Here is a 12,500-nt window from a genome sequence, read left to right on the forward strand (position 1 = left end):
GTATGCAATACATCACAGAGCATGTAGATACAAGCCACAGTCTTGTATTTGGTCAAGAGAATAGCAATCCCAAGTGCTTCTGCGTCACCTGTCTCATCATAAGTCTCTTCGAAAGTACTCACCAATGCTGGAAAACTTAGACGTACAGCACGCACGGCCCTTTCACGGGCTAACCATCGAGTATCGCTAGGTTTCTGCATCTTGACTTCAGGACACTGAAGCTCAGCCTGAGTCTCCTTTAGTTTTTCCGCTTTCTTGGGTGAATAGTAAAATGCTTTCCAAATTGTTAATAGTGTTCCTAAGACTCGCTTTACCTCTGCATGTTCTCCCGCAGAATTTACAGCAGCCAGTTGCAGTAGATGGCAACGACAGTGTACGTACATAGCGCTTGGTGCATGCAACCTCAGGCGTGTCTGAACACCAGTCCTGTTACCCGACATGGTGCTAGCACCATCAAAACCAAGAACACGCATTTTTTCAAATGTGATGCTCCTGGATTGCAAAAAATCAGACATATAACCAGCGATAGCTTCAGCATTTCGTTTCCTTAGCTTGTATGACTCCAAGAAAGTGTTCCACTGGCTTGTTGTGATGTAGCCAACGTGCACACACCGACACGTCTTCCTTGGAGGCTACATCGGTGCTTTCATCTACCATTATCGAGTAATAGACGCTTCCTTTCAAACTGTCGAGGAGACTGTTTTCCAGAGTCTTGCTGTTGCTTGCAAGAAGTTCTACTATTGTGGAATATGACTCATAGGTTGCGTTACGTGGGCATGTTTCTCTATGCGCTTTCAACGTGATATCCCCATTCTCGATCTGCAAGGTAACGAGACCTTCAAATGTAGTGGTGTGGGGAATGTGATGTTTTACAAGGAAATACAGTGATCGGATGAGCTTCTTCATCATTTTCCGGTTTTCTTTTTTTTCTTCCTCGCTGGCTGTTACAATCAGTTCTATAACATCGCCACGCTTTTCTGCAGACTGAGAAAATGCCCTTCTCTCTACTACTGCTAGATGCCATTCACTTTGCTCATGATTTGCCAACAGGGTTGTAGCCTTCGCCCAGTTATTTACAGGACGTGTTACCCATGCACCTTTAGCTTGTACAGGTACTTTCCCATAGCCCTTGCAAACAGTTCATACCATACCCTTCAAAGTTGAATCATAGTTCATCCAAGAGTGTTTCTCCTTCCATGAAGCGTCATAGGTTAAATTCTTCTTGTAGTTCGGCTTGTTATTCGTGCTACTACTCGATGTTGCTGCAATCTTTTCTGGTGGTTTTACTGCACAATCAGATTCACATGGTCCGTGTCTTTTTCTTGGTTTACTTGTGCTAGTCGAACTCGATGTTGTGCCAACCTTTTCTGGTGGTTGCATTGCACGATCAAAATCACATTCTGATGACGTGTGTAGATCAGCGTCTCCCCGTAGTTTTCTGGTTACAAATTTGTCCATGCTGTCGCTATCCAACTTATAACACAATACCCGAGCCTGCTCTAAGGCCAGCAGTTTGTAACATTCCATGTTCCTTGTCATATAGTGTCCTTAGACAGGGAATACTTACTTCATGTGCACTGATCTCGTTGCGTCTGGGTGATTTTTCCGGTAAAGTTACTTATATACTGTAATGATAACAATATTTTTTTTTTGGGGGGGGGGGGGGAAGCTGGGCATTTTGGGGGGAAAGCTTCTACCCCTCAAATACCGTAGATAGAACCCTGTTAAATATCAGTCCTACTCCATTTAGCAGCTCCAAAAATGGCAGGACTCCACTGGTAAGAATAAAGAACTTATAGAATATCACAAAAATGGTGTCAAAATGCAGGGAATGCCACTTGAGAGAAACTAAATTTGCAAAAAAAACAATTCCAGTTTATGTTTTTGGGCATAAATATATTTTTGGGCCTTTCTCAGAGCTTATTTAACCCTTCCCTAACACTCACTCACACTCACTCACTCACTCACTCACTCACTCACTCACTCACTCACTCACTCACTCAACAGGCTGCGAGGCAGTCGGTCACAATCTTCCTCCACTGTTTCGTATCCTGTGCCAACCGTCGAATTTCCTCTGGCAGTGGTGGGTGCTCGCTATTTATCACCTTGGCAATGTACTGGTGGAACATTGTTTTTGGCCTTCCAGGTTTAAGCTTTCCATGCCGAGGTTGGTAGAAGGCATATTTGTCAAGTTGATGGGCTCGTCAGTTGGTTTCCCCGAGATGTGACCTAGAAATTTCAGCTGACGGCGATGAATTTCTAGGATAAGAGGCTTCTGCTTAACCTGCCTGAGGGCTTGGGCTAAAATGAGTGTGAGTCGGGCCCAAAACATATTTATGCCCAAGAACATAAACTCCATTGCTTCACTGTAAATTAAAAATAAGTTATATACGCTGTGGAGTGCCTCAGTTCGCTACTATTCCTATGCACAAAGCTTCTTGGAAGTTACTTTTATCCCGTGTTTAAATTAATGAATTTAACATGATTTTGAATGTATTTGAGAGTAGAAACACACGCTCAGAATAGAAAAATGTAAGTTGAACTACACTAGATGGCTTTTTCAATTTACACAACCAAAGCATCCAAATCCGTTATTCTATTCAAGGCCAGGAATCCATTTACAGTGCTGTAAATATGTCATCAGAAATTGCCAGACTGAAATCCCTAATTTTCGGACTCGATTTGTAAAATTATTATGTGGCTGAATATAATTTAGGCAAGGTTAAATGCAAGACATTGCTTGCCAGCGGTTCCGCTCAGGAGCTTTTGTAATTTCAGCAAGTATTTCGTGTGTGCGATCGATCATTCGCGTTTTAATCCTATTCCTAGCCGTTCTTGTACATGATGATAACCAGAGACTGATGCTCTAAATATTGGGGCAACATTCAACTGGTTAAAACTTGAACATATCCAACGCAATGCTGCTATATAGGTGGATTGTTGGAAAGGATACTCCTTATGAAGATAGACTCGAAGCTCTTAAGATGCCAATGCTCTTCCAATGTAGAAAATGCTTAGGTCCGGTTCAGCTATTAAAATTCAATAAAGGAAATCGGTTACAAACATTGATGATCGCGTGTTCCTGAGCAATACATGAACAAGAAACTGTCTATTTGATAAACCGACCCAGTAGTACCACAGTTTCAGGGTGCAAAATTAACCTTTTGGTGCAGGAAGCGCCAGGTGGCGACTAAAGAAACATTTTCAGTCACCAGATGCAAAAATTTGGTCTCCAAAAAGTGTCCATAATTTTTTTGCTTCCGATCATAGACAGAAAACTTGAATTTCTAGAAATTAATACATTTCTAGGCAGCACTTGAAGCATTTGCATTTGCTACTTGCGAATGATCGCAAAAGGGTCAAACTGGCTTGCACATGAACCTTTCAATGCGTTTCCAATGAAATGAAATCGAAATGTGTTGACCAAAGTTTGAAGATTGGACATAACACATGTTTTGTTAGGCTTGTACTTACCCAGTGAAAAGGCGGTCTAGCAATTGTACAAGCATGAATTACAAGCCATGCGCATCGTACAAGAGCTTCAACTCATCACGAGTCACACGAAATTGTCAATGCGAGTCCACTCAGAAATCAAATTCGGTTGTTATGTTGGAACATTTCATTTGATTTTAATGCTCTTAGACTTGTGATATGGTTTTTTGGTAATGTGTATGATTTATTAATCTAGACCCCTGCGTGTTCGTTTGAAGGTTAGGTTCCCCTGGTATTTTGACGTCATTTTAATACACATTTCAATGAATGGTTAACCAAGATTGAAAACAAGAAATCGAGTTTTGAAGCACTTTACAGTTAATATGAAGGCGCTTTGTACATTTGTGTATAAATTGTACACTGTTTAATGTCTAGGAGCCAAAAAATTAAGTATTTTAAAAGACTCCTTGTACGGCACCTTTGTTACAAAAACGCAGCAATATCACTTCCCAAGATAACACACACTTGGGGAGAAATTTAGACTGCTGGACTCTGCAAATTTCTTTTAAAATCCTGCTAAACATGTTCATCTGGACGCTTCGTATAATTCATCTTTCATTTCCTCACAGCTGAAGGAGATCGGCGAAATCGCTTTCGAGTCAACCACGAGTTTATCGTTATTATGTATCGGTGAAATCTCCCCCGGGCAACCCCCTGCGCATTTGACTTTTTCATTGTTGTTATCAGGTATCAATGTTGTACCCAAGTTATCTTTCCTAAACATTGCTAAATTAACTGATTCCAATTGGGATGCCCACAGTATACTTTAAATAAATTCCTTCGTTCGCTCAATAAAGTTAAATGAAATCTTAATCGACTCATGTATGGTGTTTTTTCGCCTTCTTGGGCCGTCTAAAGCGTCTTAGGGCGAAATTACTTTTGGCCGGTGACGGTTAATAAAAGAGAGGGAGACAAGGCTTGCAACTTAGCGGCCGTCAGCCGCGACCTCCTCCACTTCAAACTGGATGTTTTAACAATGTAATGTTTTTTTAGGAAGAAGTGTCTGCCAATATACATGTACTATTGCACAATGACCCAGCGTTCTTTATCAGATGAACATCCACATTGAGGATTGTGCAGAATTCAGAAAATAATGTTGTGGTCCTTTGCACACCACTCTATTTTAATTTTGAAAATATTAAATCTTATTGTCCATTTCAGTAGCACTTAAAATTAATTGAAGTTACCCAAGACGTTCCTGTTTATTTTACTCAAATGCCTAAAAGTGAGATGTACCAAACTAAGGTAGCTCTACTTTAACATAACATAACCTACCATTTTATTCAAGATGCAGCAAAATAAAGAATATGAAATACATCTTGAAAAGGAGAAACAGGAAGTTGACCCTATGACGGTTCAGGCAAAGAGTGGATTTCCTCATTGTTACTGAGGGTTAAGATTAGGGTTATAACAAGCAGCTAATCATTTTATTTTTTCCCAACTTTCATACAGTGGCACCAAAAATAATAACTGAAGTGAGCCGGTGTCTTGGCGAAACACTGAATTTAACTTGCGAGGCAAAAGGTAACCCAGCTCCTAGTGTGACTTGGCGGAGAAAGAGTAGCACTGGGGAAATGGTGAAACCAAGCGGAATCAGCTCTAACCCTTTAATCGTCAAGTCATTAAAAGAAGACGACTTTGAAATCTACGAGTGTATTGCACGTAACAAGTTGGGTACAGCAATTGTGTCAGTTAAAGTTGTAAAGTGTGAGTACATGTATTTATTTCAGTGCTTTAAACATGGCGGGGCAAAGGCAATTTCAAAACTTTTTGATTGAAAATGTTTAAAATTTGGTTGTACAACAATTAATTTAACTTTAACAACTGGAGGTTGGGTGCCTGAGATATACCAAAGCTTTTACTATTGGCAGTCAGCTCCAAGATGTAGACTGTACCCATAAGCCCCCGCTCAGCGGAGAAGATAGGCACCTGTCACACTGATAAACAGTGGAAAGTACAGGGAGAGAGGGGAAAAACTGCTAAAGGCTCCACACAAAATGCTCCTACTTCCCGCCACACAGATAAATAACACAAAAAAGTCCAAAGCATGCACAAATATAGCAAAACCACTGACAACAAATGACTGCAGCCGCTCTTAGTTGTTAATTCTGTTAAATTGCATTTAACTTCATTAATAATTAATTCAGCGTAATGAACCTAAACTCAGTCTTTGGAAATTGGTGTGTGAGCTAGGAAACTTCTACGACTTTTCACTGCCTGCTACATATTGGGGTGTCAAAGGTGATTTCATTCGCAAAGGTTAATTAAGAAACATTGGTTTTTGTGTTTATCCATGCCTACCCTGCTTGGCAGATTTCCTTGATTTCCCTTTCAATTTAGAAGAAAAGGAAACCTCTGTACGGAGCTCCTTGATGTTGTGTCACACATGATCAATGTGACGTCAGTGTAACGTCACTTCATACTCTTCCGCCATTGGGCAGGCGTTAAAACGCAAACTGGTTATAGAGGGTTTCAAACCGGTTAAGTGTAAAATTTTCGTTTCAAAGTTCTGTTGTTTTATATAGTACCATAACATTGCCGGTACAGGAAACATTTCATTAATAGACCTAATTGGCTAACTCATTGTTTTACCCAATTCAAACCCTTTGGGAATAAAACGTTTTATTCCAGGTGTTTCCATATCATTTTGATGTGAATGCTTCACTATAATGCAAATACAATACACCAATACAGGGGCACCCAACGAGCCATTTTTCACAATTCATCAAAATATATCATGGCCATCAAATAAACCAAATGTTAGCTGTTTTGGAGCAATTTCTTTACCTGCTTGGAATTTTTTATCTGTTCCGCACATCAAGAAAAAGCAGACTAAAACTTCCGGTTTGCCAGCAGTGCTGGGCGGAAGTTTCCCAGCCAGGAGGCATAAAAACAACAATTTAATACAGGTTAGACAAAAGGCCGCAGATCTAGGGGGGAGGGGAGGAGGGGGGATAAAAGGGGTACATTGACTCCGAATAACAAACAACTGTATTCCTCACAAGAGAAGCACGACCGCACAACAATAATCCTTTTCCCAGCAACTTCCCAATCCTTCTTTTCCAGCCAGCACATACACCCCCTGCGGAAAACCTCCGTTGGATGCCCCTGCAAAGAACCTTAACCCCGGAAGATTTGAATTGAATACAACATTGAGTTAGCAGATACAGATACAGTACAATTGCGTGAAAGTTTTAAAAATGGCTTGCGCCTCCTTAAATTTACGATTAGTCCAGTCAAGGTGGTGGAAGAAAAACTATGATGCCGTTGCTTTTTTTTTCAGTAAGATATGGCTGGTGTCGTACGTTTGTTGACATTGTGCTTTTAGTGAGCGTCTGTACTACATTCGTAGCGATGGTGGTTTCCTGTTGTCTCTACTGTCTGTACTATCGCCAGAAGAAACAGATTAATGAATGCAAGCAGCTTTATTTTCTGCAGCAGTCAAAATACAAGGTATTGTAGGCAGCATTGTTCCTTTTATTATTTATAGGTGTCTTGCACATTAGGGAGTTGAATCAAAAACGAGAGCAAGTGGGAGATGAAAATCGTCAGTCTTTCTTGCTGCCACCATCTCATCCACATTGCAATTATGTCCACGACTGACACTTAATCGGATACACACCCAATTTTGACATCCAACAAGAAGTGTCCCTTTAAGTCAAAGCGTTTGCTACCCACCTGGTATTTGCTGCTAATAAGGTAAAATTGCGAGGCAATCCTGCCTTTCCCAACAATTTTTCAGGAAGAATTTTGTTTAGTGTGCATAAGCCAACCGGACTCTTCTCATATTCAAATTTCCCGCCCCTTGGGGACGAAAGTAGAAGCTGTCGATGGATTCTGCATGGCTTCGAATTTTCTCGATGTAAACTGAATACATTGAAGCTAAGCAATGGCTGTGGCTTTGCCTGTTCTCGTGACAAATGTGTTCAATATAGCGTGGCTTATTTTTCAAGTCTTTTAAGCCGCCCTTGTACGTTTTGCCTCTAAACTCATCAAAAACTATCTTGTTTCCCTCAACAACAATATCACTCAAGCGAATCAACCTATGTTCACCGGCCCGTAGACCGAACAACTTTGCCATTATAAAAATACACTGTATTTAATAACGACTCAGCTGTATTTGCTCCCAGTAGAGCCATGTCCCATAAGATTGTTTCTTCTCTTTCTGTTATCTCCTCTTTTTCCGACATCTTTGATGCCTACGCGACTCCGCACTTGGTGGCGTCTTTCATTTCGCCATCTAGTGTTTTGCGAAACACTATGAACCTTTAAAATACAAACAATATACAGGCTCATATTTTATCTACTACGTAAAGGGTATCATTGTTTTTAGCTTAAATTCTTGGTTTGTATCTGACGTCACGGCGGCCATGTTGGTTGGTAAGAACAATAACCTGTCTCTCCGCTGGGAACTGAACTTTATTATTATGCAAATTCTGCGAAAAGAAATTGTATTGAGTTACCAACCAACATGGCCGCCGTGTCACGTGGGTGCAAACCAAGAATAGAGTGTTTTCACTCACGTGACCAGCAGCTACATAAGAAACTATTTGCATAGAAATAGAGTTAAATCGGCCCGGAGGATTAGTTTGGTACACCATCATGGCCACCGTGACGTCATGTGAAAATGCTCTATAGGGTTATAGGCTACAGTTATGTGTACAATAAATTAAGTAATGTCAGAAACCCATAAGGGCTGAAACGTGTAACGGCCCCTTGTGTGTTGGGAAAGAAGCTTCTGAATATTCAATTTGCTAAGCACCATATTTGGAACAGCAAGAGCGAGGGGTTTTCAAATATGGTACTTAGCACTGAAACATTCAACCAATCATTTCGCACTGAATATTCGGAAGCTGTGAACGCGCGTTACACGTTTCAACCCTTATGGGTTTCTGGTAATGTTTAATAAATGAGCAGGAGTGTTTTATCAAGTTTAAAACACGAGGCGCAGCCGACTGTTTTAGGACTTGATAAACTTGACTTGGTTTGCCTACCGCCAGTTGGGATTCTGTTCTGTTCTGAGGCATCGGCCCTTTATGGAGAATGGTGTAAGTGTCTATGTATACTGTGTGTATGTACCATTTGTATAATGGGCCACTTTCAAAAATACCATAATACCAAGAGAAAATGAGGGGACAGAGAGGGAGGCTCAGGGCGTTGGCCGGGATATGTCATGTCCACGAAAGTTATTTTTAGACGAGCTGAAGTCTGTCTTCTGAGACGTCCGCATGCAGACGTTAAGTCCACTTCGCCCGCCATTACATGAAATCTTTGCTTTTCTTTCAAACATCAGACCGAGGTTGACCTGTATGCGGACGTCTCGGAAGACAGACTTCCGCTAGAACAAAGACTTCCGCTCGTCTAAAAATAACTTTCGTGGACATGACATATCCCAAGGGCTGGACCAGGAGCCTCCCTCTCTGTCCACTCATTTTCTCTTGATAATACTCTTTGTTTGCTCTCCAAAATTTTGCATAAGCATTGTTTTTATTTTCTCTTGGGACCGTTGTAAGTCTCAAGAGACACTGGAAACAATGCTTATGCAAAATTTTGGAGGGCAAACAAAAAGTATTATGGTATTTTTGAAAGTGCATGGCCTATTGTGCAGATCATAGAGGGATTTATCCGTACTGGCCCTTCCTCCGCTTGATCTGCAAAATTCTGCAGATCACACCACCCAGAACAAATCACACCAACCGAAGATAATTAAGTTTCTGGCAGAGCAGCAAATGTGCTGGTCCAGTAGTGTATGATTTTTGATAGATCATGTGGATCTTCTTTCAGTTCGATCCAGATCGCAGTCTGCTGGAGCAGTGCAATGACTTGCCGTATGATCCAGACTGGGAGTTTCCTGCAGAACGACTCATTCTTGGGAATGTACTTGATACAGGAGCATTTGGCCAGGTTATTCAAGCAGAGGCCATAGGCATCTTAGCCCTCAATCCACGTGACAAGAGTGCAGAATCCTTCAAACGCCGTTCGAAGATTCAGCGCTCGTCCAGAGCAAAGGCTTTGAAGAAAGAGGAAGGCAGTGAGGGCTGGAAAAGTTTGAAAATCCCTGTAGCTGTGAAAACATTGAAAGGTGCCGGTCAAGAATTTAAGTGTGCATGAATGATTATTTTTGAGTTTTTCTGTGTTTTTAAAGGGAACCTCCACCCCGACTAATGAATAAATTTTAAATGGAACAAAATAATGTTTGTAATCAAAATTTGCTTGACAATTTTCTTCCAAAAAAGTGTTTGAATTGAATGAATTTTAGAATCAAATAATTTTTTTAACTTTTAAATTCCCCGGGCGCCGCCATCTTGAATAAGTGTGACGCAATTACGGCACGTCACAATTATTCGAGATGGCGGCGCCAGAAAAATTTGAAATCCAAAACAAGCGTATTCGAATTTTATTTATTTCAGATACAAACGCTTTCATTGGAAAAAGTTCACACAGCACTTTTTATTGTAAACATGTTCTGTGGTGTGAAGTTTTTTTTTTTTGCTTTAGTTCCCTTCAAAGGAAGAAAATGATATTACTGATCAGTTTTTAAACTATTGCAAAGTAAGGTAGATCTTTTGAAAATCTTGGTTAGCAAAAAAGTATACATATACGTACCATAAATCATGCTTGCACAGTCTCTCCAGAGGGGAGTTGGCAGGCAAAACTAATGATTAGTTTTGGCAAATAGTTGTTGCCAACCAGAATCCACAGCACAAACATTTGAGTGAAGCAGTTCAGTGCAAGGAACATCTACAATAAATTGGTGCGAGCCATATGCACAAAGATCGTAGCAATAGGATTAAAAGGAGGCGAAATACACGAAATAAATTTTTCTGCCTGTGCCTGTATTTTTGCTCTCTCAAAGTTTGCTCAGGGCCTCTAACAGTTCTTCTCATTCTTTATATTGCTTGGAATTTTCTCTTTAGATGATTTGATAAAATACGCAAAACACTGTAAACAAGCCCTTGATTTGCATTGTGGTATTAGCCATTATAATTGTGAGCTTTGCTTTTATTCTTGGCATTTATCTCTTATGGTCAGATTCGGAGGCTTTGACTCCGTTACTCAAAATGAAAAGAAATTTTTGCCGGAAGTAAGATAAAATTTCCGTTGGACTGGTTCAGAACACCAATATACCTCGATGGAATTTGATCGTCTGGGTGAAAGTAGTCCTGAGCCGGACTGTTGGTAGTGACTGACGTTTCGACAACCTGAGCGGAAATCATCTTCAGAGTCAACTGACGGTTGGAAATTCAAACGGATGTAGTCATGCTCTGGTCTGTGTTGTGATTGGTTTTGATGATGGTGAGTGGTGATTTGTGCAATTACGATCCGATTTGTAAGTGAAGATCGCAGTAGGTTTGTAAGCTGAGAGGAAGAAGTTGTGTGTAGTCAAGTTTTTCTGTTAAATAATCGTTTGTAAGGCGCAGGTAGAGGTTGTCACAACGTCAGTCATTGCCAACACTCCTTCTCAGGACTTCTTTCACCCAGAGCATCAAAATCCATTGAGGTATGTAACTCCTGGGTTCAATCCATTTTCTATTTAATACCAATATAGCTGCCATTCTACCATGCTTTGAGCAACTCGAACCTGTGGTAAAAAAAATTCTGCCTATGATGATCTGAGTTGCAAAATCAACCAAGTCAATCAATCTGTCTTTGCAGAGGGGGCCACAAAAGAAGAGTACAAAGATTTGGCTTCGGAACTGAAGATACTGATTCATCTTGGACAACACAAGAACATCGTCAACCTTCTGGGAGCCTGCACTCGTGGCAAGCGCCTCATGGTTATTATGGAGTTCGCACCTCGCGGCAGCCTGTTGTCTTTTCTACGAGGGAAAAGAGAGACTTATGATGCATCGTGGTCCAAGACCATGAACGACCCAGAAAAGGAATTCACGTTAGTTGATCTGGTAATGATTGGTTTCCAGGTGGCCAGAGGAATGTCATTTTTGGCTTCAAAGAAGGTAAAGTGATATATATTTTTTTATTTTTATTATTATTGTTTTCTCAATGCGCGAGCGGGCGGAATCTTGCGAATCCTGCAATCTGATTGGCTCTGGGAGCGAACAGAATTTTTCTATCTTGCCCGCCAACCAGGGCGAAATCCTAGCCCTGGTTGCGTGAGCTTGTGAAATGACCTTAAATTTCCATTTTTTGTCACCGAATCCGTTTACATACAGAAGAAAGTGTTTCAAAACAGATTTTTAGTAGACAACAGGCGTGGAAAAAGAATTCAAATAAAAATATTTCTCTTTGAAACGTTCAGTTTGTAAGTCGCTTACTGCATTCGCTTTCAAGCACGGTGCAGTCAACAATTTAAAAACAGATTTCAGAGAGGAAGAGAGAGAGAGAAATGGAAAAAGATAAGTTCTTTATCAGCTAAGGGTCAGTCCGTATAGCGAAAAACTGTGACCGAGGTCTTGAAAAAGCTGCTGCTGTCAAGACCTCGGTCACAGTTTTATACGGACCTCCCAGCTGGCGACTAACATACAGTACCGCTTGAAACTATTCGTTCATTTGCAGGCGGTAATACCTCGTCTTTCGAAATCACCTAGGTTGGACGAAAACCCGCAACCGAGGCAAAGACGAAAGCAACCGAATGTCGCGGGCGAAACCTTCCGCTTCACTTCAACTACACTACAACTTTCCCACGTGCTTGATTACCTCAGAGATAATAATAAACATCTTACTAACCTCGTTTTCTCAGTCCGAACTGTAAGTTACGGGTCCTTTGCTTTTTCTCGTTGATTTATGGCCCGCGCTCTTCACGCTTGGGGCATAAATCAACGGAAAAAAACTCGGTCTGTAACTTGCAGTACGGACCTCGAACTCGGTTGCTAAGAGGTAATTTCACCCGAGTGGAAAGAAACAATTTGGAACAAAGATCCCGTCTACATGTATCTAGATATTTTCGAAATTGGAGACTTTTCACTCCGTTTTCGCTTCCCGTCCACATGAAAACGGCGCTTTTGGTCACCTAAAACTAAGATGTCTCAAAACGCTCCCCACACTGT

At 40.9% G+C, this 12,500-nt stretch overlaps 2 protein-coding genes across 2 annotated transcripts in view; one reads left to right on the forward strand and one right to left on the reverse strand.

The window, feature by feature from the left end:
- The window catches only part of LOC138017474 (E3 SUMO-protein ligase KIAA1586-like), a 918-nt gene extending 445 nt beyond the window's left edge, over positions 1-473 (reverse strand). The window contains exon 1 of the mRNA XM_068864551.1: positions 1-473. This exon is cut by the window's left edge and continues 445 nt beyond it. Coding sequence (XP_068720652.1) covers positions 1-473 — 473 coding nt within the window.
- A 4,307-nt stretch (positions 474-4,780) lies between these two features.
- Positions 4,781-12,500, forward strand: part of LOC138017475 (vascular endothelial growth factor receptor 2-like) — a 16,706-nt gene continuing 8,986 nt past the window's right edge. The window contains exons 1-5 of the mRNA XM_068864552.1: positions 4,781-4,859; positions 4,945-5,199; positions 6,776-6,945; positions 9,277-9,574; positions 11,149-11,450. Coding sequence (XP_068720653.1) covers positions 4,781-4,859; positions 4,945-5,199; positions 6,776-6,945; positions 9,277-9,574; positions 11,149-11,450 — 1,104 coding nt within the window. The remainder of the gene's footprint in view (positions 4,860-4,944; positions 5,200-6,775; positions 6,946-9,276; positions 9,575-11,148; positions 11,451-12,500) is intronic.

The sequence above is a fragment of the Montipora capricornis genome, chromosome 9 (assembly GCF_036669925.1).
Source record: "Montipora capricornis isolate CH-2021 chromosome 9, ASM3666992v2, whole genome shotgun sequence".
Lineage (NCBI taxonomy): Eukaryota > Metazoa > Cnidaria > Anthozoa > Scleractinia > Acroporidae > Montipora > Montipora capricornis.